Source organism: Pimephales promelas, chromosome 6 (genome assembly GCF_988280905.1).
Source record: "Pimephales promelas chromosome 6, fPimPro1.hap1.1, whole genome shotgun sequence".
NCBI lineage: Eukaryota > Metazoa > Chordata > Actinopteri > Cypriniformes > Leuciscidae > Pimephales > Pimephales promelas.
In genome coordinates this window covers 36,317,190-36,339,258 of record NC_142774.1, presented here as the reverse complement: position 1 = coordinate 36,339,258, position 22,069 = coordinate 36,317,190, and the positions used below count along the sequence as shown (strand labels likewise).

General features: G+C 38.3%; 3 protein-coding genes across 4 annotated transcripts; all 3 read right to left on the bottom strand.

The window, feature by feature from the left end:
• Nucleotides 1–670: 670 nt before the first annotated feature.
• On the bottom strand, nucleotides 671–4,668 carry LOC120463694 (endonuclease domain-containing 1 protein). 2 transcript variants are annotated; one of them, XM_039652973.2, is made up of 3 exons: nucleotides 4,578–4,668; nucleotides 1,630–1,949; nucleotides 671–1,315 (listed from the first exon to the last, which is right to left on the bottom strand). In XM_039652973.2, the coding sequence occupies exons 2-3, from the start codon at nucleotides 1,912–1,914 to the stop codon at nucleotides 755–757; spliced, it is 846 nt and encodes a 281-aa protein (XP_039508907.2). In that variant the 5' UTR covers nucleotides 1,915–1,949; nucleotides 4,578–4,668; the 3' UTR covers nucleotides 671–754. The 2 variants fall into 2 exon arrangements, with proteins under 2 accessions (XP_039508907.2, XP_088988646.1); XM_089132520.1 differs by lacking the exon at nucleotides 4,578–4,668 and adding an exon at nucleotides 3,084–3,175.
• Nucleotides 4,669–7,655: 2,987 nt separating this feature from the next.
• On the bottom strand, nucleotides 7,656–14,168 carry fbxl18 (F-box and leucine rich repeat protein 18). Its single transcript, XM_039653056.2, has 5 exons — nucleotides 14,008–14,168; nucleotides 13,292–13,489; nucleotides 10,069–11,645; nucleotides 8,283–8,501; nucleotides 7,656–8,041 (listed from the first exon to the last, which is right to left on the bottom strand). Exons 1-5 carry the CDS (start codon nucleotides 14,026–14,028, stop codon nucleotides 7,885–7,887), a joined length of 2,172 nt encoding a protein of 723 aa, XP_039508990.2. The 5' UTR covers nucleotides 14,029–14,168; the 3' UTR covers nucleotides 7,656–7,884.
• A 1,105-nt stretch (nucleotides 14,169–15,273) lies between these two features.
• actb1 (actin, beta 1) lies at nucleotides 15,274–19,056 on the bottom strand. The gene is made up of 6 exons (XM_039652364.2): nucleotides 18,920–19,056; nucleotides 17,815–17,939; nucleotides 17,058–17,297; nucleotides 16,279–16,717; nucleotides 16,002–16,183; nucleotides 15,274–15,917 (listed from the first exon to the last, which is right to left on the bottom strand). The coding sequence occupies exons 2-6, from the start codon at nucleotides 17,935–17,937 to the stop codon at nucleotides 15,774–15,776; spliced, it is 1,128 nt and encodes a 375-aa protein (XP_039508298.1). The 5' UTR covers nucleotides 17,938–17,939; nucleotides 18,920–19,056; the 3' UTR covers nucleotides 15,274–15,773.
• Nucleotides 19,057–22,069: the final 3,013 nt, after the last annotated feature.

The window sequence follows — 22,069 nt, the reverse complement described above, 5'->3', positions numbered from 1 at the left end:
TATAGCTCTACTAAATGACTGGTTGATAAAGTTGGTTTGGTATTTTAGTTTTAGTTAATGCTTTAATGCTTAAAGTCAGTAAAGAGAACGGCATAGGGGATAATTTAATCATCAGACAAAATACAAAAAGAAAGTGATTTTAAAAAGTAAGAGAAGGGTTGATTTTAGCACTTAATGATATACAGAAACGATTTCAATGCCACGTAACCTAAAACAACATTAACTGTCTTAATCTGTCACGTAGTAACGACTACGGCAAATCAGCTGTTCTCCCGTCGTAGACTAATCAGAGTCAAATTAATAAAGAAAGAGAAGTTTTTATTCTTGCAAGAATAGGCCCAGTTGCCAGCAAAGCAGTTACCCTGTGGAGTGAGTAAGACCCCTTCAGGAAGACATGAGACAGCTCTTATACTCTTTTCAAGGTTCCTCTTCACCTGCTGTAGCTTTCACCCACCCAGATAAGGTCCTTACTTGTGCTTAGTCTCTACTTAAGGACACAAACTGGTACTAAAATAAACTGGCCGTCCCTACGGTCATATGTCCTGTCCCAAATGTTCCTGAAACGTCACGCACAAGCATGTACACATATTTTTTTACACTCTAAAAACTGCTGGGTTGTTTTAACCCAATTTTGTGTCTAATACAGACAAACCCAGCCATTGGGTTACATTTTTAACCCCATGTTTGAGTTTGTCCATATTTGACCCAAAATTCACTCATTGAATAGGTTCAATAGAGACACATGACAAACCACCTAGTAATATTCACTATACTGGTCAATTTCCATATATGCGGGAGTAGGAAACACCTCAAAAGATCTGACTTCATAAAGTGTTGTCAAGTTTGTCTCTAATTCTTTCACAGTCATATTTAGGGGAGTTTCGTTCTTGTTCTCTCCAATATATCCTCCTGAGATTTTACATTTGTTATTGTTGTCTAAGCAGCAGTATGCAGTCCAGAAATGACTAGGCACTTTCACTCTGTTTTTCAGTGACTTTTTTCCTGGAACCACCCCTGTTACAATGAAAACAGAATATTTAACATTAAGACATTGTTTGACAAGATCATTAGCCATTTGTTCTTCTAGTACCCTCCATTGGCCGCTGTTAAAAGAGCGGTTTTGTGGAGCAGCATTAGTGAGAGTGAAGGTGGCGTCAGCACAGCTCTGTGATTCTGCCTGGTAGACCGGAGCCAGATGACCTTTGTGGTACCCAGATTTCTTGTAGTCTTCATTGAGAGCTTGATGGACTCCGCGTAGCTTTATATCCACAGACCCCTCAGATGCCATGTTTGATACTGGTGTCTTATTGTCAAGCTGCAATATTGAAAGCAATTGAAAACATGAGCTTAACAACAGTTTCATTAGAAGATAAATAAAAGTAACTCATTGTAACTAAGTTAACTAATTGACACAGACTTTTAAGTTGCATTGGAAATAGGCCAAATCCACTGTGGTTTTTCAATCCTTCCATATGGCTCCTTCTGCTATTCAGATTTGTACCACAGTTTATGATCAATCTCTGTTTTGTTTAAGCATTTATCTGATTCTGTGATAATTTGAATTTTCCATTGTTTGGTATGATTATTCAGTTTTGTCATGTTTCTTAACAGAATAACGTTTTCACTTACTTGAGGTTCAATGTACCAGTTGCTTTTTCTTTCGCAGTGCTTTAGCCCTCTGAACCTGTAGGCTGAGTACACTGGGATCTTGTTGCCAGTATCATAATATGTGGCATAATAAGCAACACCATTTAGAGTTTGGCAGATCTGCTTGTACTGTGGTAGTCCAGAAAATATTGTTGGTGATTTTTGATTTGCAAAAAAGTCACCACACTTCCGCTCGAAATCCTCCACAACTTTGGCTGAACCACCAGAGAGAAGAACCAGCATCAGCACATAAAGAAGCAGCGCCATGATGAAGAGGATGAGATGATGAATTATCGAGATCTCTGCGAAAACAATCACATGTGATTCTTTTTTTAAATAATAATTTATATTGTGTAATATTTAAATTAAAAATGAAACAATTACCTCTAATTTATAGCACAACAAGTCAAAGATTAAGCTATTACCAATGAGGAGACAATAATGTAAGAAACATGATACATAAAACCATCCATCAATTAATTAAACATCTAATACAGATGTAAAATGTAAAAGACCAAAAGCAACTGACACTTATTATTATAATTATAAAGGCTGCTGACTGGCATCAATGTCAGTTTACATGGTGAGCATTAGTCATGCAAGTAGATCCTGCACATGTTTACATCAATGAGCAAAGACCAAATTCTCCAAAGATGCTTTCCAAGCTTATATTTTGATATGCATGTCAGGCTAAACATTTTCCATTTAGTCCAAATAGTGTAGGCTACATAAACAATATTGTGGAGCAAAATAATTTAAAAACTGACTAGTCATCTTTTATAGACACTTTTTGGTGTCAAATAATACACAATATAATATATAATATTTGGTGTCATATAATAGACACTGTGATGAGTAATTTTACAGTTATCTGAATATGATGCAAATATTATGTAAATAGGAGATATAGCCCAACATCAACGTCCCACATAATAAACCTTATCTCGCCATATTCGATAAACATATTAAAAGTAATTTACAAATGATATGGTTTGGTAGCAAAAATTAAGATCACAAAAGGTATAACAAACAAGAACTCAGTAAAAAAAAAAAAAAAAATCATTAACAAGTGAAGATGGATAGTCAAGAACTAACTGTACATGGTTTTAAAGCACATATCCTGCTCAATATCATTCATTTTCTGTTAAACGTTTTAATCATTGAAGTCTTCCACAGTTTCATAATAAAAGCTGGAGAGTTGCGGAACTATTTTGAACTCTTAGAAATTAAGAAATTAAGTATTGTAGGCTAATTATAATGTGAATAAAAATATTTAAGACCTAATTGTGAGATATTCTTTTTTTTTTTTAACCATGCAGTTACAATAATGTATTACAATAATTATCAATTTCTTTCTCAGGCTATTTTTTTTTTTTAAATGTTTAAACTAAAGACTCCATTGTTCTTGCTAAAACTACAGAATTGCAGTTACATACGTATTTCCTGGAAATCCTGCTTAAATGTAGTTGTTTAAAGGCTGGAGGCATTATCTTGTGAAAACTCGGCCGGTGACACCAGGGCAGGACTTAGGGTGGTGGGGGCCCCTGGGCTTGAGTCACTTTCGGGCCCTAGTTCTTTAATAAATCAAACACATAATACGAAAAAAAAAAACAACAACCACGTGAATCATAAGACGATACCAGACAGGGTTGAAAAGAAAAAAAAAAGCAGGGTTGTTTTCAACACAATTTTGGGTCAAATATGGACAAACCCTATTGTTGGATTAAAACTGCTGGGTTTGTCAATATTTGACCCAAAATTGGGTTAAAACAACCCAGCATTTTTTAGAGTGAATGAAGTCCAAATTAAACATGATTTAATGACTCGTAAATGTAAGTACACATTGATGGCCAAGACACGAAACGAGCGGTTTGTGTGAGAAAACGAACAGTATTTATATCGTTTTTACCTCTTGTAACCACAGTCACATCCAAGTGATCTGAGGTCGCGGGCGCTTCGGTCTGCGCATGCGCCGAGTAGAGCAACTCGACCTAGGACGGTGACACAAAATAAAACGTTGCGCTTTTCTAAGCGGTAAAGTGGATAACTATGTATGGTGGAATACTACAGCAAGTGATTGGGAGTACATCGACTCGGCGCAGTAATATCATCACTCGTGAAAAGTCCTCTCCTCCCTCTCACTCTCCCGAGCACTTGCTGTGGTATTCCTCCATAAAATATATAATTTTCCACTTTACCGCTTAGAAAAGCGCAACATTTTATTTTGTGTCACCGTCCTAGGTCGAGTTACTCTACTCGAGTAACTGTATTTAGGTTGCTTCTCTGCTTGCCGCATATTGAATGAACGGGGCTAGTTAAGTGCGATCAAAGTGTCTCGCATGCCAGAGCGATTGACGACAGAGGTATGTATCAACTCGTCTTAGTTAAGGGAATAACAGTATAATATGAAAAAACGGTGGAGTATCCCTTTAAGTAAAGATAGCCTCCTTTTTTTCAATACATATTAGCAGGGTCGATTTTTTTATATACATTGGAACAGAAATTAAATTATTGATACAATAAAAATGTCCACTGTTGCTGCCCATGAAAAACATGCATTTAACTTTTTGTTACAACTTGATTGCGGGTACATTTTTAGTTAAAATCTGTCATCATTATTGACACTAGCTTATAATTGAACATGAATTTTTTACCGAGCTGCTATTAGAAAAGCTAGTGAAGGACAGACGTTTTACAACTATATTTGTGTAATTGTACTTTTAACTCAAAACCTTATATTTACTATAATCCATAACGCTGGTCTCATATAGGCTATTCCATAAACGTGACTGTGTAGATCAAATGTTAGCAAAAATAAAGATCATGTTACACAGGTCAAACAAACAAAATCAACTAAAAAAAACCTTAAAATAGCATTAAAAACACATTTCAAAAGTGAAATTAAAGATGTGTCAAAAACTTTTACTCACCTCACTAATAGATGTTTTCACATGAACCTTGTTTTCAGTCCTCTTCCTCCTCGTCTATAATTCCCTCCCTTTACTTACATTTATATACCCTCTGCATTTAGAGAACATGCATTCTCAACCATTTCATTTTCAGCAATTCAGCTATAATAGAAAGGAACCAAAACCATTCCTAAAACCACTTCTCTTGCAGTTCAGCGAGCGTAAGCTTTATTCAAAATGCATGCTGAACCTATAGACCATTTCACAAGATGTAAACAACACTGGTCCAGAAGCACTTCCTGTTTCAGTTTTTTAACACTACATAAAAGCTGGGATAAAATACAACCAACAGAACATTTAAAACTGAATCAAAAAGTTAAACAAACATCTTTAAGATGTTTTCTTTACATGTGAAATAAAGAAAACAGTTACAAACTGAAACAGGAAGTGTTTCTGGACCAGTGTTGTTTACATCTTGTGAAATGGTCTATAGTTCTGCTTATAAGTTTACATACAACTTGGAGAATATGCAAATATGCATTTTTTTATTTAATACTGTCCAAAGATCATCACTTTTAGAGTTTATAGATAATAACAACCAAATAATAAATGAATTTACACAAATGCACCATTTCAAAAGTTTACACACCCTTGGATATTAATACGGTGCGTTATGTGGGTGTTTAGCTGATGTTTTTAGGTTTTGTGATACTTGATACTAGGGAAACTACTGCTCTTTAGAGAAATCCTCCAGATCATGCAATTTTTTTAGCACTTCTGCATATTTGAAACTTTTCCGAAGTGAATATTATTTTGGGTCCCACTTTATATTATGTAATTACATTGAAATTAATAATTTGATACAATGGACTTAATGTGTACATACATGTTTTTACATTGTACTTACATTTTAAAATTCCAGCATTTAATTCCAGCTATAATTAATTGATGTAATTACATTTGTAGTTACACAGTTGACCCTCCCCTCACACCTTAACCTACCTTTAAACCGACCCATACCACCACACCTGTCCCTAACCTTACCCGTATCACACCTCAATAGCAACAAAAGTGTTTTACAATACAACAGGAACACAATAATACATTGTACGTATTGTTCAATGTAAGCACATAGTACTTAAAGCCACTTTATATAAAGTGGGACCTTATTTTGAAATCGTTCACTGAGGTCAATTGAAGGACTCAATCAACTATTACAACTATTCACTTATAACTATTATAAGAGGAGCAAAAAGTTTACTGATGCTGAAGAAAGAAATACAATGCATTAAGTAGCCTTTTAAATGGGAAGATCGATTATTGTTAATATTTATAGAAAACATCTCTAACGTTGTGTTTTGCAACACTGCTTTGACAAAGTTGGATCTGTCAATCCAACTAAAATCAAAATTTCTTATCAAAACACAAAACATGCGACGTTCTGCTTTTTCAGATTCGCATCATTTCCAACATTTTTGTGGACAGATGATTGCAGATCATTTAATTCATTGCAAACTTCTCTATTGAGTTTATAATGCATTTTGAATGCACAGAAGACATCCTCGCTCACAGATGCTTGATGATGCAAGTTCTCAGTTCCGGAGCTAAAACCATTGAAAGAGTATTGGGCGATATGGATAGATGATGTACTTTCAATTAAAGTACATATTGCTAAATAAGTTAGTAAGCACATAATAAAGATTGGCTTTTATTTTAGAAATATATCAAGTTTATTTTGTCAGGGTTAGAGTTAGCATGCTTGAAAACTTCTACTTTTTGTTGTTGTTGCCTTTCATTGATTAGAGTAACATATTGTCTATATAGCTTCCTCTATTTTACAGAGCCTTGATTAAGTGTCCCATATATCTCTGCTTTTTTATAACAAATGTAAAGTCTCTCACTCATCATTGCACTCTGTATGATTTAGTGGGTTGGTGGGTTTATTGACTACGCATAGAAAACATATGCAACAGCATTGGTATTTCTTTCTCTATAGTAAACTTCCAGTCAACCTCTTTAATCTTCTTTATATTAGCTCTGTAGTTGCACTCCTCCAAGGGTTTTGACATCTGGGGAAAACTGCTTTTTCCTATTATGCACCTTGAAAGATGAATAATTAGCATACACATTTGATTTGAATACACCTATATCTACTGATGAACTTAAAGTAAACTTAAAGAATCTGGTGAAGGAGACATATGACTGTTTTATATAAAATACTGTGTTTGGCCACTGAAAAGGTGCCGGAGGTCTTAATTTTGTTTTCAAAGTGCACTAAATTTATCCAGACTTCACAATTAGAAGAATAAGTTTGTCATTTTCCAAACAGATTCATATTTACAATGTTGATTTATGTTAATAAACGTATACTCTCTCTCTCTCTGAGTTACCTGCAGATTATGTTTAATTGTCAGCAAAGGTTTGTAAGCATTTTGCATCATATGACACACTTTTGAAAGCTCAAAAATTGTCAAGCTCAAGTTCAGGGATCAAACTTACACATTTCCTGTTGGAAAGACTGAATTAATATAGTTTAAAGGTTGGTGATATTCCTTAGCAAAAATTCTCGAAATGTCGCTCTAGCATGTTGTGTTGTGTTGCAGACTGGAGGCATTGGGCAAATATGACTTGCCAGCTGAGCACGGGCATATCACTCATATCGGATTAATTTATAATTGTTTGACAGCCAAATTAAAATATTAATCAGACCTATAAAATTATGTTATTAACCAGTTACAGGTAATAGTTCATAACAATTAAACGTAATTTTACTTTATGTTCCTGTTCAACTTTAGTTTGATTCTATATTTGTTTTCATTTCTTGAACCGGTTCAGAGACCTGGTTCTCCGAAATTAAAAAAAAAAAAGACATGAGAGGATATTCCAAGATTTTGTAAGAGAATATGTTTAATTCTAAGAAAAGCCTGTAGTCTTCCCTTTTCTACACAATCAGACTTGTGCAAATATTATGAGCATAAAAGCAAAGCCCCTGATTCAATGAACTCTCTTGACACACTGATGATGAGGCAAAAATGTATCATGTGATTTACCATAAATTGGATGTTTCGATTAAAAAAAAAATGTATAATGTGATGCAAGTTCCACAGCACTTCAGAAAATGTATTTATCAATACTTTATTTTTAAGGTTTTCAGATGACCTGTTAAAGAGTTTGTTCAAAGCAACTCTTTAATGAAAAATAATGACCTCCTTTAAAGCTGGGATTGTCCTCTTAGCTCAATGATCTCTCAAGTCAAAACAAATGTTTTTTTTTTCTATGGAATAGCATAAGCATTACCCACAAGTTTTGTTCTATTATATTGCTTCAGTCACAGTTGCCGTTTCACAGGCTCTTCAGCGACGCGGCTTTTGAAAAGTGTGATCTCGTCCAGGTGGCAAAGTGGCATACCTCTGATCACATGGGCCAGGTCCTCGTGCAGTAAAGGGTAAATCACCACACTAAGGGCTGGACGAGAAATTGAGAAACTGCGAGGGGGAAAAGAACAAACAAGATATTTGAATATTCAATATTTGATGTGGACCAGGTTACTTTCTGTACAACAACCCAGACACCAGCATAGTGTCGGCCGAGATCCGGTCCACATCTGGTACATGTGGATTCAACACACTCCAGATACGGGCCGAATCTGGGCCGACACTATGTTGCTGTCTGGAAATTATTCAGGCATTAAGTCTTTATTGTTAAGAATTCATTAAAACAACTAACCTTTCCAGCAGGGTTTTCTGCAGTGTTTTACATGCCACCAGGGTACCTCCCATGAACATGTGGCACATGATGACATCAGTGCAGCTCTGCATGAAGGCCGTCACAGCGGCGGGCTGGAAGGTCCCATGTCGAGAAACCAGACAAACACGCCGCAGCTGCCGACACCGACTGAGCTCTTCAAAAAATGCGGCGTTCGCATTAAAGTAGGGCTGCTCCAGCCTGCAGTTTCACACACACAGACAGTGAATAAATGCATAAGTTAGGGGAATAAAATATTCTGCTAAATATTATATTAATAATTAAGTTATCCTGGTTCTCATTCTAGCATGTTGCATGTTAACATCTCTTATAAAATAATATTACATTCCATTTTATGAATGCAAGTGCATCAAGACGATACATGGTCCATCAAAAAGAAGCTATGTGACTGTTGCATGTCACATTTTACTTTAATAATGGAGCTTTTATTTTTTCAGGCACATCGAAATAAAATTATGAGAAACAAAATAAATGGACAATGTTATTGTGACAGCTGCCATTTAGCTAAGAAACTCTCAAAAATATAATGGTGCAAGTGTCATAACCGCAGATTTCTCTTGTTGATCTTTTCAAATTTGACCAAAACATATTTGTAATTTTAGATGGGGGGGGGGAAAGAATCAGACATTCTGAATTCAGACAGCAATAAACCACAAACTAACTCTTGTAAGTGTTCAATCAACTGATGTCCCCATGAAAAACAATTAACATCTGTAAAGGTTTTAAAGGTTTGTAAAATCTGTTTCATAGTGTGTCATCATAAGAAATTAATTAAACTTCTACTATCACTATTTATTTATTTATTAATTTTTAAATGTGTGCACCATACTTAGTATAGATCAAAACATAATTGAATTTTTTTTTTTGTGATTAATGAGCCAGATTCATGTAACTGCACAGTTTGCCCCAAAAACACTTATTGTAAGGAAATAATAAAACAATATAATTTCAACATAAAGGGTGTATAGCAATCCTTTCAGTATGGCGCTGCCCCCTACTGGTGAGCTGCAGTTGTAATATTTACAAATGTGTGGCCTGGCTGGTGAAATATTTTTTTGCTATGACAAGTCTACATTAAGAGTTTTGTGTAGCCCTCAATCGGGTCATGGGGTCTATACGACCCCTTTCGACTTTTACTTAATAAAAAAAAGGTTCCCTTCATCTCAGTGGAATAAGATTGTGAGTTTTCAGACATTATCAATCTATACACACACAAAAAACTGGGCTTGATTCGGTTGTTCTGAAGGCATGTAAAAAAAATGTCTACACTTCTGGTCTTCGGGGTCAATATGACCCCACATTGAAATGAATGGGAAATGTGAAAAAACTAAATATATTTTCTTCATGTGTCAAAAAAACAACAACAAAAAAACAGCATAAATCTGAACATTTTTACACATAAATGAAGGCCTAGTACTAGAGCATAAATGCAATGTATCATAAAAAAATAATATTTCATATGCAAGCAAATGGTGTAGTTGAGGAATTGTGTGGTATATGGACACAAAAGTACTTTATATCTCCAAAAACACAGCATTAATGAATAAATGAGAAGTAAACAAAAAAAAATGATATATTATTTGTGTGATTAAAAATGTATATTTTTTGTACAATTACTCAATCAATTGTTGGGGTCGTATAGACCCCGAAGCCCAGTAGTGGTAGTAGTACAGAAGTGTAAACAGGAAACGAAGACCATATGAAGGTTAATTTTGAGCATGTAGTGTTTAGTGACGTGTGCGTTCACCTTAAATCCCTGAGTTGTGTGCAGTGGGAAAGAGCCTCCAGCAGGGCCTGCGTGTAACTCATGGTCTTTAACGATCCGAGATTTGCCAGCGATAACGAATGAAGGTCCTCGCACCCCTTCAGCAGCTCGATCAATCCTGTCCCCTTCAGGACTCCCGGTAAGTGAGCGAGGGTGAGCTTGCGCAAATTTTTCATCCCTCCTAACGCAGCTAACTCATTGTCTCTGACATTGTAGGACCAGGGGCACGCGACGGGGTCCTTGCGGATGGCCGGCTCATTCCGCGGCATGGCAGAGGAAAAGCCCGCGCCGATCAGCTCCAGCTCCGCCAAATGTGGGCAACCTTGAAGCAGCGGCTGAATGCAGAAGCCTCTGTCCTGATGCTCTTCACCCTGACCCTCGATGACCCCTGTCGAGGGTCGATATGTGGGCACACCGACACGGCTGCTCTTTTTAAGGCCGAGAAGTAGCGACCTTGGTGTGAGGTCTGAGTTGGAGTCCTGAATGTTCACAGGTGCTGGAGAGGATTGCGCCAAGGCACACACCGGAAGTGCCAGCGAGCGCAAGGAGGCAAGACGTCCTAAAGCGCCACACAAGTGTCCATCTTGCCCAGTGGGAAAAGCATGGTGGTAGTGCGTGGCGGATAAATTAAGGTGAACAAGATGTGGGCAACATTCAGTAAGTGCTTTGATGCTCTCCGTGTCCATCTCCTCCTCGCTCTTACCGCAGCTCTCGGCGAGAGGTCCTCGGCCACAGCCACGCAGGTTGAGACTCCGTAGGGGTGTGAGGTCCCGACCCGCACTGAGCAGCACATGTAGAGGGTTAAATCCTGGAGATGAACAGTGCGAGACATTCAGGTAAACGGGGCAGCCATGCGTTAGGACTCGCCCTAGAATAGCACCATCCAACCATGTACGTGGAAGCTGGAGAGCGCTAACGCTATTTCCCACTGTTGACGCCATGCTCTCCATTAGCGCTGTCATTGCAACCGGCCTTGGCGGTGCGACCCCTGGCACAGAGAGCACCAGTCCTGTAAGACCCTCAGGCACTCTCATACTGAAAACAGCCAAGTAGAGCGCCAACAGAGTACGATTGACTTCCCCAGGTGCGAGACGTGCGGAGAACCAGCGCAGGTTCTGATAGTGCGGGACGCTGCTCTGGCCCACCATCAGCTGCGCACACCCGCCTGCTTCCCTCCAGCCCTCGCTGGCCTCCAGATACAGGTGAAGGCGTCGTAGGGCACTGCAGCATGGCACCACCCCATAAGAGGGAGTCAACAATGTCTGCTTGAGCTCCTGCAGGCGAGCCAAAGCTGATTTACCCTCTGCACTCAGCTGCTGGAGGTCGAACCCAGGCCCCACATCTAATGCCAGAGAGCACAGAGAACGAAGAGAGGTCAGCAGATTCGAAAGCCGAATTGACGTCAAACGGCAGCCGGAAAGGTCCAGGCTGACTAGACCCTTACAGCGGGTGACCTGATCCACCGTAGAGCCGGCCAACCAGTAGCAGCCACTGAGGTTTAAAGTCTGGATGTCACCGGAGAGGTTCTTCAAGAGCTGCTTCACAGCATCGTCATTTGCCTGTGAATGAGAAGCCGTTCAAAAGGTAAGATTTTCAGGCATTTCATAATTAAACATTTGGTTTTCTGTTATATTTAGTTGCAAGTTCTGCTTGACAACTTTTTAAAACCTGTTAGATAGGTGGAATTATCATAGATGGCATAAACATAGATGACTAATGGCACTTTTCCACTACACATAACCAGAATGTTTGGTTTTCCACTGTGTAAAAGTTGTACCTGTTCCTGCTTTCGGGTACTTTTTTTTGGTGAGGTTCTGAGCGAGCTAAGGCGATACTAAAGTGTGACGTGAAAACAATGCCGACTGCTGATTGGTCAGAGAGAATTGTCACCATTCACTGCGTCATAATTGCACGCGCCAGATGGAGTATCTAGAATAACCCCGTCAATTTTAAATAGTTTGGTCTTAAAAAAACAAACTGGTCTACTATTATTATGGCAACTCGGAAGAATACGCTGTGGTCAAACGAGGAGGTGCAGACTTTCCTTTGTTTGGTTGCCGAAGAGAGGATCCAGCGAGAGCTTGATGGGGCAACGAGGAACGAAAGGTGACCGGGTACTATTTGTGGTGGTACTGTCTGCAATGGAAAACGGAGCGAAAAGCGAGGCGAGTCGAGCTGGTACTGAAAAAGTGTCGTCGGTGGTGATGGCGCAGTGGATAAGACACATACCTTTGGTGTGAGAGACCCGGGTTCGAATCCACTGTGAGACACCAATGTGTCCCTGAGCAAGACACTTAACCCATAGTTGCTCCAGAGCTGTGCGACCTCTGACATATATAGCAATTGTGAGTCGCTTTGGATAAAAGCGTCAGCTAAATGAATAAATGTAAATGTAAATGTGCCATTACATAGATGAGATTTTGTTGAAATTGCAAAAGTGACTTAATAATAGTCTTGGTAGCCTATGAAAGGGATGAAATTGACATTATTTTCCAAGAAAAGGTGTTTATGAACTAATACTTTCCTGTATAATTATTGCAAATTAAAATTATTGCTCTTAATGCAATTTAACTGTTTTCCCCTATGCACATTTGCTGAAAAAAAATTCAATTATATGTGAAAAATGTAACCGTTTTAAAATAAATAAACATTAAAAATAAATATACATTTAAAGTCACCATGAAACAGAAATTGTGATCATCTTTTAATCCCTATTGTGATTTTATCAGTAAAAGTGACTTCTCAAACGGAAGGGCGGACTTGATTTTGTCCATCAGGAATTGAGTGGATCGTTGTCATTTGCTAATTGCTGCACTCTCATGTGAGGGACAGGTTGCTGGAGGGAAGAGATTATTGTCCTGTGTTTTTTGCGAGGGGAGGGGAAGTTAATGTCTTGGATTAAAAATTATAAGGGCACAAAATTTGTTTTAAAAAAAAAATGTGCATATTTTATTAATTTTATTTTGTGTGTTGGGTCAGCGAATATGTCAGGAGAAAAAATCTGAACCCTCATCAGGTATCACAACACTATAATACACAATTGACAAGATGGTTAATTGTTGAACAGTTCTGAAACGTTAAATAGAGTAGTACAGTGTAATGGTATTTGAAAAATACACCCCTTATATCTGCCCTAATTAAACCAGTGTGTTTGTCAAAAATACCCTAAAGTTCATGAGAGAAAGTGTGTGTTTTTTAGGCTTACCGTATACTCTTTATGCAGGTGTACATGTGCTCTCAAGCTCTTGTCCAGACAGAGAGTTTGAAGTTTTCGGCAAACTTGACTCACTTTGAGCATCAGGTCATGACTAGGAATGAATCGCAGAATATTCAGTAGAATCTCATCTGAGAAGTCCGAGATGGTGACAGAAGTTTGGGAAATGCTATCTAGGCAGCACAGAGCCTGGAGAGCAGCAAAAAGAAAAAGTCATTAAAAATAGCATAGCACTAGTTTGACCTGGGTTTTTTGCTTGTTTTTTAAACAGTTCATTGTTTACTAAATTTGACATTAAAGTCCATCATGTTCGGTTTCGAAAAATCTCCAATGTGTGGTGACCACCACTACTGTCAAAACAAATGTCAAATGACAGAAAACTTTCAGACCGTTAGTTAGCCTACACATTATTTTTTCGCTGGTAAGAATTAACGGTATTTAAATCTTTATTACAGTAGTACAAACGTCGGTAATATAGTATTAACAGAAACCATGGTAATCATGGTGAAATTTAGCGAGGGGTTATTTTAGATATCTGCATGGTTATCTGTCCCGTAAGCCTGCATATTCGTGTCCCAAATAATATCTATATTTATCGTTTCAAAACATTACTGTTGTAAAAATAAATTCATCTTTGGATGCAACAAAATGTAGAAGCTAACTATCACTATATTAGCATGAATGAACAGTACCCTGTTGTAACTTACCGTTTCAATTTGATTATCCATACCGCTTTAGGGAAATGTGTTTGGACTTAAATGATATACAAAAACAAAAGCTTGCCATCTCAATAAATGTATAAGTCATCCATTGTTGAACAAAAATGTGTCTGGCACTGTAGGCACACACACATAGCGGAAACAAAATGTAACACATTCGGAACTTTTTGGGAGACGTACATACTTCCGGTACAAAGCAACTAGTAAAAAGGTCCCCGGGTGGTCTAAATTTGGAAAACCAAATTGACATATTTTCTATTATATTTTTTTCCGTATTCAAATTGCAATCAAATCTAACAGTAATTAGGAGGATAATGTACATCAGAGGTCTTCGAATCTGCTCCTAGGAAGCAACTGTTTTTCTTCCCATTCTGCCTTCGCAGCACACCAACTGTTGTATTTTCAAGCTACGCTAAAGAGCTTGATTAGCTTCATGTGTGTTTTATTAGGGTTGGAGCTAAACTCCTCCGAACAGTAGCTCCCCAAGATTACATAAAGTAAATTAACTTATGGGGTTGACAAGAAATATATGAAAGGCCTTTCCCCCAAAAAAAACTAGTATGAACGTGTTGAGGCAAATCCACGAGACAGTTAATAAAATGCTCAGGTTTCCCAGTCCATAACTGTAGGTCCAAATCTCTCAAAAACATGCTATTTATGCAAGAACTTATTGAAAAAGTAACATTCCCTGTATTTTTTACTTGTGACTGGTGTAAAAAAGTAAATAAGTTAAGTTTTGCTTTAAAAAAAAACTTTGTAAACATATAGGCCTCACCTAGTTTAAGCATGGCTTAAACTGTCATGTATATAGTAAAGCAACTACTTGAATATAACCCTAATAGTGGACTTTTTTACAGCTAGGATTAGGCCTTAGTTAAATTAGAGCATTTAAATACCCTTTATTAGAGACAAAACAATGGCAGTGCCATGTTAAGATATTTGCAAGTTGCTTTTTATAACATTTTAGCCAAGGACTAAGCCTAAAATCTTGTCTGAAATCAGGGGTTATCACCACAAAGCAATCTAAACTGCAAGAATGAATTTAAAGAATCTGCTATTGTTACTCATCTTTAACTAAATCCCTTGTGCTTTTTTAATTTAGACCGGTATATAAAAAAAGAAAAAGAAAAAAAAAAAGAAAAAAAGAATGGAAACTTTAGACCAAGATAAGACTCTTAACTTGGTCTTAAGTTCCCATTAGATTCAAGTAAGCTTGTCAAATATAAACCAAAGAAATATTGAAGACAGTAGACATTATGTGGTTTTACATGTGCACGTTTTATTTGGGTTTACTTGTCAGTGTACAGAGACACCCTGGCTTACATACGCAAGGGATCATCCCTAAATCACATACCCTAGGGGAGTCCTGCAAGATATTCACTTTTTAAAAGGTAAAGCTTTCCCCTTTGCAACAATAACAAACTGGGCCAAGTTTAAGGCTGAAGTACAAAAGAAAAACAAATGTATTGAGTACATAATTTACATAAACACTATAACAAAGGTCATGTATGCCCACTGTGACGAGGGCAAAGTGATAGACACGTCTGGAATGACTAAAAGAAGAAATGTACATTGAAGTCCTCTCGGGGAAAGCTTCTCCCCCTGCAAGACAACTACCTCCCTTTCCAGTTTACGCATCCTGAGTCAATGCGCCATACAGAGCAGAAGCCATGCTGATGTCATCTTGTTCGAGAGGTTTAGGTTGGTCGTTTGAATCCTACTGCATGGCCATTAAATGGTGGCAACAGTTCTGTTTAGAAGCACTTCCTGTGGACGATGGATGGGCCGGACTCATCGTACTCCTGCTTGCTGATCCACATCTGCTGGAAGGTGGACAGGGAGGCCAAGATGGAGCCACCGATCCAGACGGAGTATTTGCGCTCAGGGGGAGCAATGATCTACAAGAGAAAAGAGATGTTAGCTCATCCTTAACCGCTGCAAGCTAACCAAGTCTCATATTTGCATGCATTTAAGGTGCATACCTTAATTTTCATGGTGGAAGGAGCAAGGGAGGTGATTTCTTTCTGCATACGGTCAGCAATGCCAGGGTACATGGTGGTACCTCCAGACAGCACGGTGTTGGCATACAGATCCTTACGGATGTCAACATCACACTTCATGATGGAGTTGAAGGTAGTCTCATGGATACCGCAAGATTCCATACCTGCATAAAGAACACAAGTTAGTCATCATAGCAAACAAGTTGATACAGGGATTGGTTAACGCACAACCCATTTAAGTGAACAGCATGAAACTCACCAAGGAAGGATGGCTGGAAGAGAGCCTCGGGGCAACGGAAACGCTCATTGCCAATGGTGATGACCTGCCCGTCAGGCAGCTCGTAGCTCTTCTCCAGGGAGGAAGATGAGGCAGCGGTTCCCATCTCCTGCTCGAAGTCCAGGGCCACGTAACACAGCTTCTCCTTGATGTCACGGACGATTTCTCTCTCGGCCGTGGTGGTGAAGCTGTAACCACGCTCGGTCAGGATCTTCATCAGGTAGTCTGTCAGGTCACGACCAGCCAGATCCAGACGCAGGATGGCATGGGGAAGAGCATAACCCTCATAGATGGGCACAGTGTGGGTAACACCATCACCAGAGTCCATCACGATACCAGTAGTACGACCAGAAGCATACAGGGAGAGCACAGCCTGGATGGCCACATACATGGCAGGGGTGTTGAAGGTCTCGAACATGATCTGTAGGAAAAAGCAAAGTTAATTTAATAAGTAATCCCCTTTAGACACTTCCAAATCCAAACCAATACAAGGTTAAGGAAGCAATAATGGGCAGGAAACCTCCCTGGCACACCATGCTGGTACAGTTCACACTCAAGACAATGCTAGTAGGAAGTGTTAGAAATGCAAACATGCAAGAAAGAAAAGGGAGAAGCAAAGATGGATGAACCTTTTGAACCTCAGAACAGAGTTCATGGAAGAGGACAGAGAGCCTGAGAGGAAATGGATGGAAAAGAAAATGAAAAGAGGGACCAAAAGCCAAATAGTAGTAGGGGCCATATGAATCAGTCACAAAACACACCTGCGTCATCTTTTCCCTGTTGGCTTTGGGATTCAGGGGAGCCTCTGTAAGCAGGACAGGGTGCTCCTCAGGAGCAACACGCAGCTCATTGTAGAAAGTGTGGTGCCAGATCTTCTCCATATCATCCCAGTTGGTAACAATACCGTGCTCAATAGGATACTTCAGGGTCAGGATACCTCTCTTGCTCTGAGCTTCATCTCCCACATAGGAGTCCTTCTGTCCCATGCCAACCATCACTCCCTAGAGGAAGTAAAATTAAAGATTAGTAAACAACCTAGTCAAAGAGGAAGTGCAAAGAAAAGCAAGCAGTTTAAATATTTCAAAGGCATACGAGGGAACACACATTTATAAGACTGTGAAAGTCATCAGAATTAAAATAAAATTACTGCTGTCAGTTAAATTCAAAGTTCACATCTGATAGTTAAATGATGACAGATGAATAGCAGTTTTAAGTTATCATTACCAATTTGCAACATAACCACTGAATTAATTTGAGCTTAGCCAACTGTACTTAGCCAACTGAGCTGATTAACTGAAATATAAGTAAAATTATAATCACATAATTACAAAACTCCCGTCATTACAGTGGAGCTGTTTAGATAGAAAAACTCCATAATGTAAATGTCACTTAAAATGTTAACCATTATAATGCATCTTTTGTTTTTAATTCTACATTCATGCATATGGCATTAAAAAACACTTAACGTTTGAATAGGTTACTTGATGCCCCGGTGAAAATAAAATGATTATTATATACCTGATGCCTGGGTCGACCAACAATGGAAGGGAAAACAGCACGAGGGGCATCATCTCCAGCAAAACCGGCTTTGCACATACCGGAGCCATTATCAACGACCAGGGCAGCGATTTCCTCATCCATGGCTGTACAAAAAGAAAGCGAAATCGTTAAAATACTGCAATCATTTAGTTTCTCATAGGCAGCGAGAAGGCTCGAGTAACGTGTGACGACTGTCCAGTAGGCGGCGCAAAGGCGCAGGGTTGAAACCAAGCGATTTGAGACAAAGGAAGTGGTCAGGCAGTCTCACTATTGCCTTATATGGCAATAAGTTCGAGCAGCTCAATGCCGCCGATTCAGCTCGTGGAATCAGACCAACGGACACGACCACTCCCAGTTTCAAAGGCCGAGATAAGCGCTTTACCAAACGACCACCATTGTAATCCTGATGCCTGAAAAACTAACCTCTATCGAAATGATCTGTATTGCAGGCATTTCAGTGGATACTACAAGTGCTGATACATCCCATTTAGTTATTAGGAATGACACGGCTGTATTTTTATTTTTTGCAGCCAAACGGTTAACAAGAAACTTAATATTAAACGTTTAACTTAGACCACAGTTAACGTTAAACGAAACAAACGGCTGTGATGTTAAATATGCCGGTTAATGCTTTACAGTAGCCACACCCACCATTCAAACTGCGAACACATCCACGGAGGAAACTACGCCACTAAAATCCACATTTAACTGCGTATATAGATTAAAATGCATTTCACGCACAAAGCGCGGATTTAAACCCTCTAATTACAAAAACCGGTTAACGTTAAGTCCTTCCGATTAAGAAAGCTAAAATTGCGACCGGTTGATACTAATGCAAGATCCATAAAACCACAATATATTTGTAACCTTAAGAGTAACTTACAGCTATAAAACAAAATCCACATTAAAATTACACGGTTTACTCAAACTGCATTCACAATTAAAACTCAATCGCATAACGTCATCAATAAGAACTGGATATGCGTAGCTTACGCAATTAAAACAATAAACCTTTAACCAGCGACATTGCAAACAATATCATTATACCAAATGCCATAAAATATTATTAAAAAGGCTTTCTCACCTGTGTATTAGTAGGTTATTGTGAACAAGGGGTATGAAGCTCTTCTCAGCGTGCACTGAAAACTCACAATACTCTATGAGAGGTGGGTCACACTTTTATACCCTGCGCTGGGGCCGGCTCTTTCCATATAAGGTAAACTTTCGGCATCGAGTGGTATGATTGGCCAGCCTTCGTCCATTTGGCGAGTTTCAAGCTAGTTGCTTGAAATTCAAGTTCTCTTCTGACTGAGTTGTATGGCAGGGCTAATCGAACTGGCATAATTCTTTGAAAAAGTAAAAAAATGAAAAGTGAATTTAATACCACATAAGCATATATATTACTTATTTTAATTAAGTTTGTTTCAATAGTTTGAAACAGGGGCAGTGAAGATGCTTTCCGATTGTGTGTTGAATGCTAAGTTTGTGACTTAATTTTTGATACGTTTTACATAGCGACTGAACAGTTTGCTTACACAGGCTCACCGAAACTCTAGCGAATGGATCAAATACATTTAAATAAGCCTTTAATCGGGTTACAGGAATGAGAGGACATGGAAAACTGGTATTACTACGTATTGCTCTTGTGCAATGTAATTGTATTGTATTTTAATGCATGTTGCACTATAAATTACCATAGCATAGAAACATCATTATCAATAGACCAGATGAGCATAATTTAACACTATAGACTGAGCTGCTTACTTTTCAGACATTATTTGACATAATCTAATTTAAAGGAATTAATTCAGGATCAGTTCATAAAAAGACATTTATTGTTCGCCTATGTGATTTATTCGTTACACTGGGTCAGTTTTGATCATTTAGATTAACTAACGTTACGTGGGCGTGGCTGGCTCTCATTTAAAGTAGATATTTTTCAAGACAATTTGTAAAATCAACTGTAAATCAATATTAAAACATATTAATTAGTAACTGTTTCACATAATCACAGTGCACTTTTGTGCACAATGCTTTGGATCCGTTTGGCATTTGTAACATATGAATTTAAATCTGCAGTCTGTGGATGCATCAGGGGTCATTCAGAAATTAATGACATGTTGACGATCTTCGTTTGGACCGGTTTCTCCTGTATATTTGCTCAAAAGTATCTAAGATCAATTCATTATGGAATATTTTATGTTTTCGGGTTGTCTGCAAGGCAGGGGATAGACAACAAGGGCATGTTGCTCGCGAGTCGCCTGAACCGGTCACTTCCTGTCAACCCGGCTTTTGCGTAATACGTCATTACCGATACCGATGACGTTACACGCTGCTGCAGCATTAAGGTAGCAAAGGACAGATCTCGCGAGTGCTCCCATATTACATTCTTTGTTACCATAAATAACATATAATATTTATAAATTAAATATCAGTTTGTGTCTTGAATGTTTGCTAAATGTTGAATGCAGACGTTTTGAAGATTTTCCAGGGTAACAATAGTTAACTTTATTATTAGTTTACTTAAAGTAAAACTGTGATAACTTGGGGATTAGCCCCAAATTTCGTCAGAAAAATGAATTAAAATGATAGAAAAAGATTCTTATACTATTCAAATATTTATTTTGATTTTACAGTGGAAACTATAGGCCTTAATCCTCTATTGGTGCTTTTTTTGTACCTAAAGGTGCCAATAATAGATGAAAATCCCTGTTATATGTGTGTCACCTTCAGCATGGGCGATCTGAGACGCGTGCCTTATCTTATCAGTGTTGAACTAAAAAGACAAATTGTGTATTTCATTTTAATGGACTATTCAGGAGCTATATATTAAAGTATCAGTATCCCCACCACCACAGTCTTTGGTCAACAGCCTATGAGTGATTTATCTATTTATGAAAGCTTGTCATCAAGATATGGCTGGAATGATTCTTCTAACTGACACCCAATACACCTGCCCACCCCCAACCCAAACATGCGTGCATCAATATTAACACTGAATTTTGACCGTACCGGTTTCCACAGTGAACAGGTGACTCAACTGTGCTGTGTAATCTATGTTACACCTAAATCTCACTGAGCAGAGGTGAATGAGTCATTACAGCCTGAGCCTACTGCAACAAAATATTTCATAAAGTGATGTATGTCATGCCATGGTACAGGATTCACTGCTTCCTGATGGGTGTGTGAGTATCAGCTTGTTGTTTAGGGTGTGTGGGGGTCCATGACTATCATGCTAAGCCTAAGAGTAATAAGAATGACATACATGTGTGTGTGTTTATGATGCTGTTTTATCAGTTTTAGATTGTTTCTGTCATCAGCAGATACTGAAGCCCTTATATGGATGTTTCAAACAGAAAGAGGAAGAGGAAGAGAGATAGACGACTTAAAGTCTTACAGCCACAGCATGTGACAAATTTGAAAGGAAGTCGCTGGAGCTTGTATCAGAAAGGAAATATAAAGTAAGCCAAACTTAATTTAGTCAACTCTCTTAAATAAGTATAGCGTATAAACTGGTTGGTAAACTTGTAAAGTGTGATTGTTCATTCATTTATTAGTTTGAGGAGCTGTTTTGACATAAGGGCATGTTTATTGTGATGGAGGGTACCAACATACACAAAGAGCTAAATGAAAAGTTTTCTTCCATATAGCCATATACAGAGTTCAAACATGTCACATGCTGCTCCATATAAAGGAAGGAGATAACCTTTGTGTTGTTTCTTGTTTACAAAGCCAGCTTGTTCACGGCCCCTTTAAGAGATATTCAGCCAATCTCCTTAAAAGGCAATCTTTGGATGAGTCACATGGTATAGTAATTTGGAAAGCCAAGGCAAAGTCACGTGACTCCTTAAAGCGGAAATTGGCACTCTCTGCTTCTCTCTCTGCTGTCATTGCATTTATTCTTTTTTTTCTTCTTTTTTTTTTACAATTACTGTATTAAATTACTGTAACTACAGAATAATTGAAATACACAATAAGATTATATACAGAAATGCTATAAGTGGCCTATACTGACTGTCTCCACCCATCAGACCTCGAGTACCCTATATGGAAACATTGACAGGTAACACACACTCACCCAAGGTCTGATGGGATGGACTGGTGATGCTGCTCTCTATAAGCAATGGGAACAGGTAGACTCCTAATATGGAAATATAACCAAAATGACTGAGGTTCACAAAAGTAAGTTACATAAGATACATGCCTCATGATGTATTACCCCAATAATTTTTTT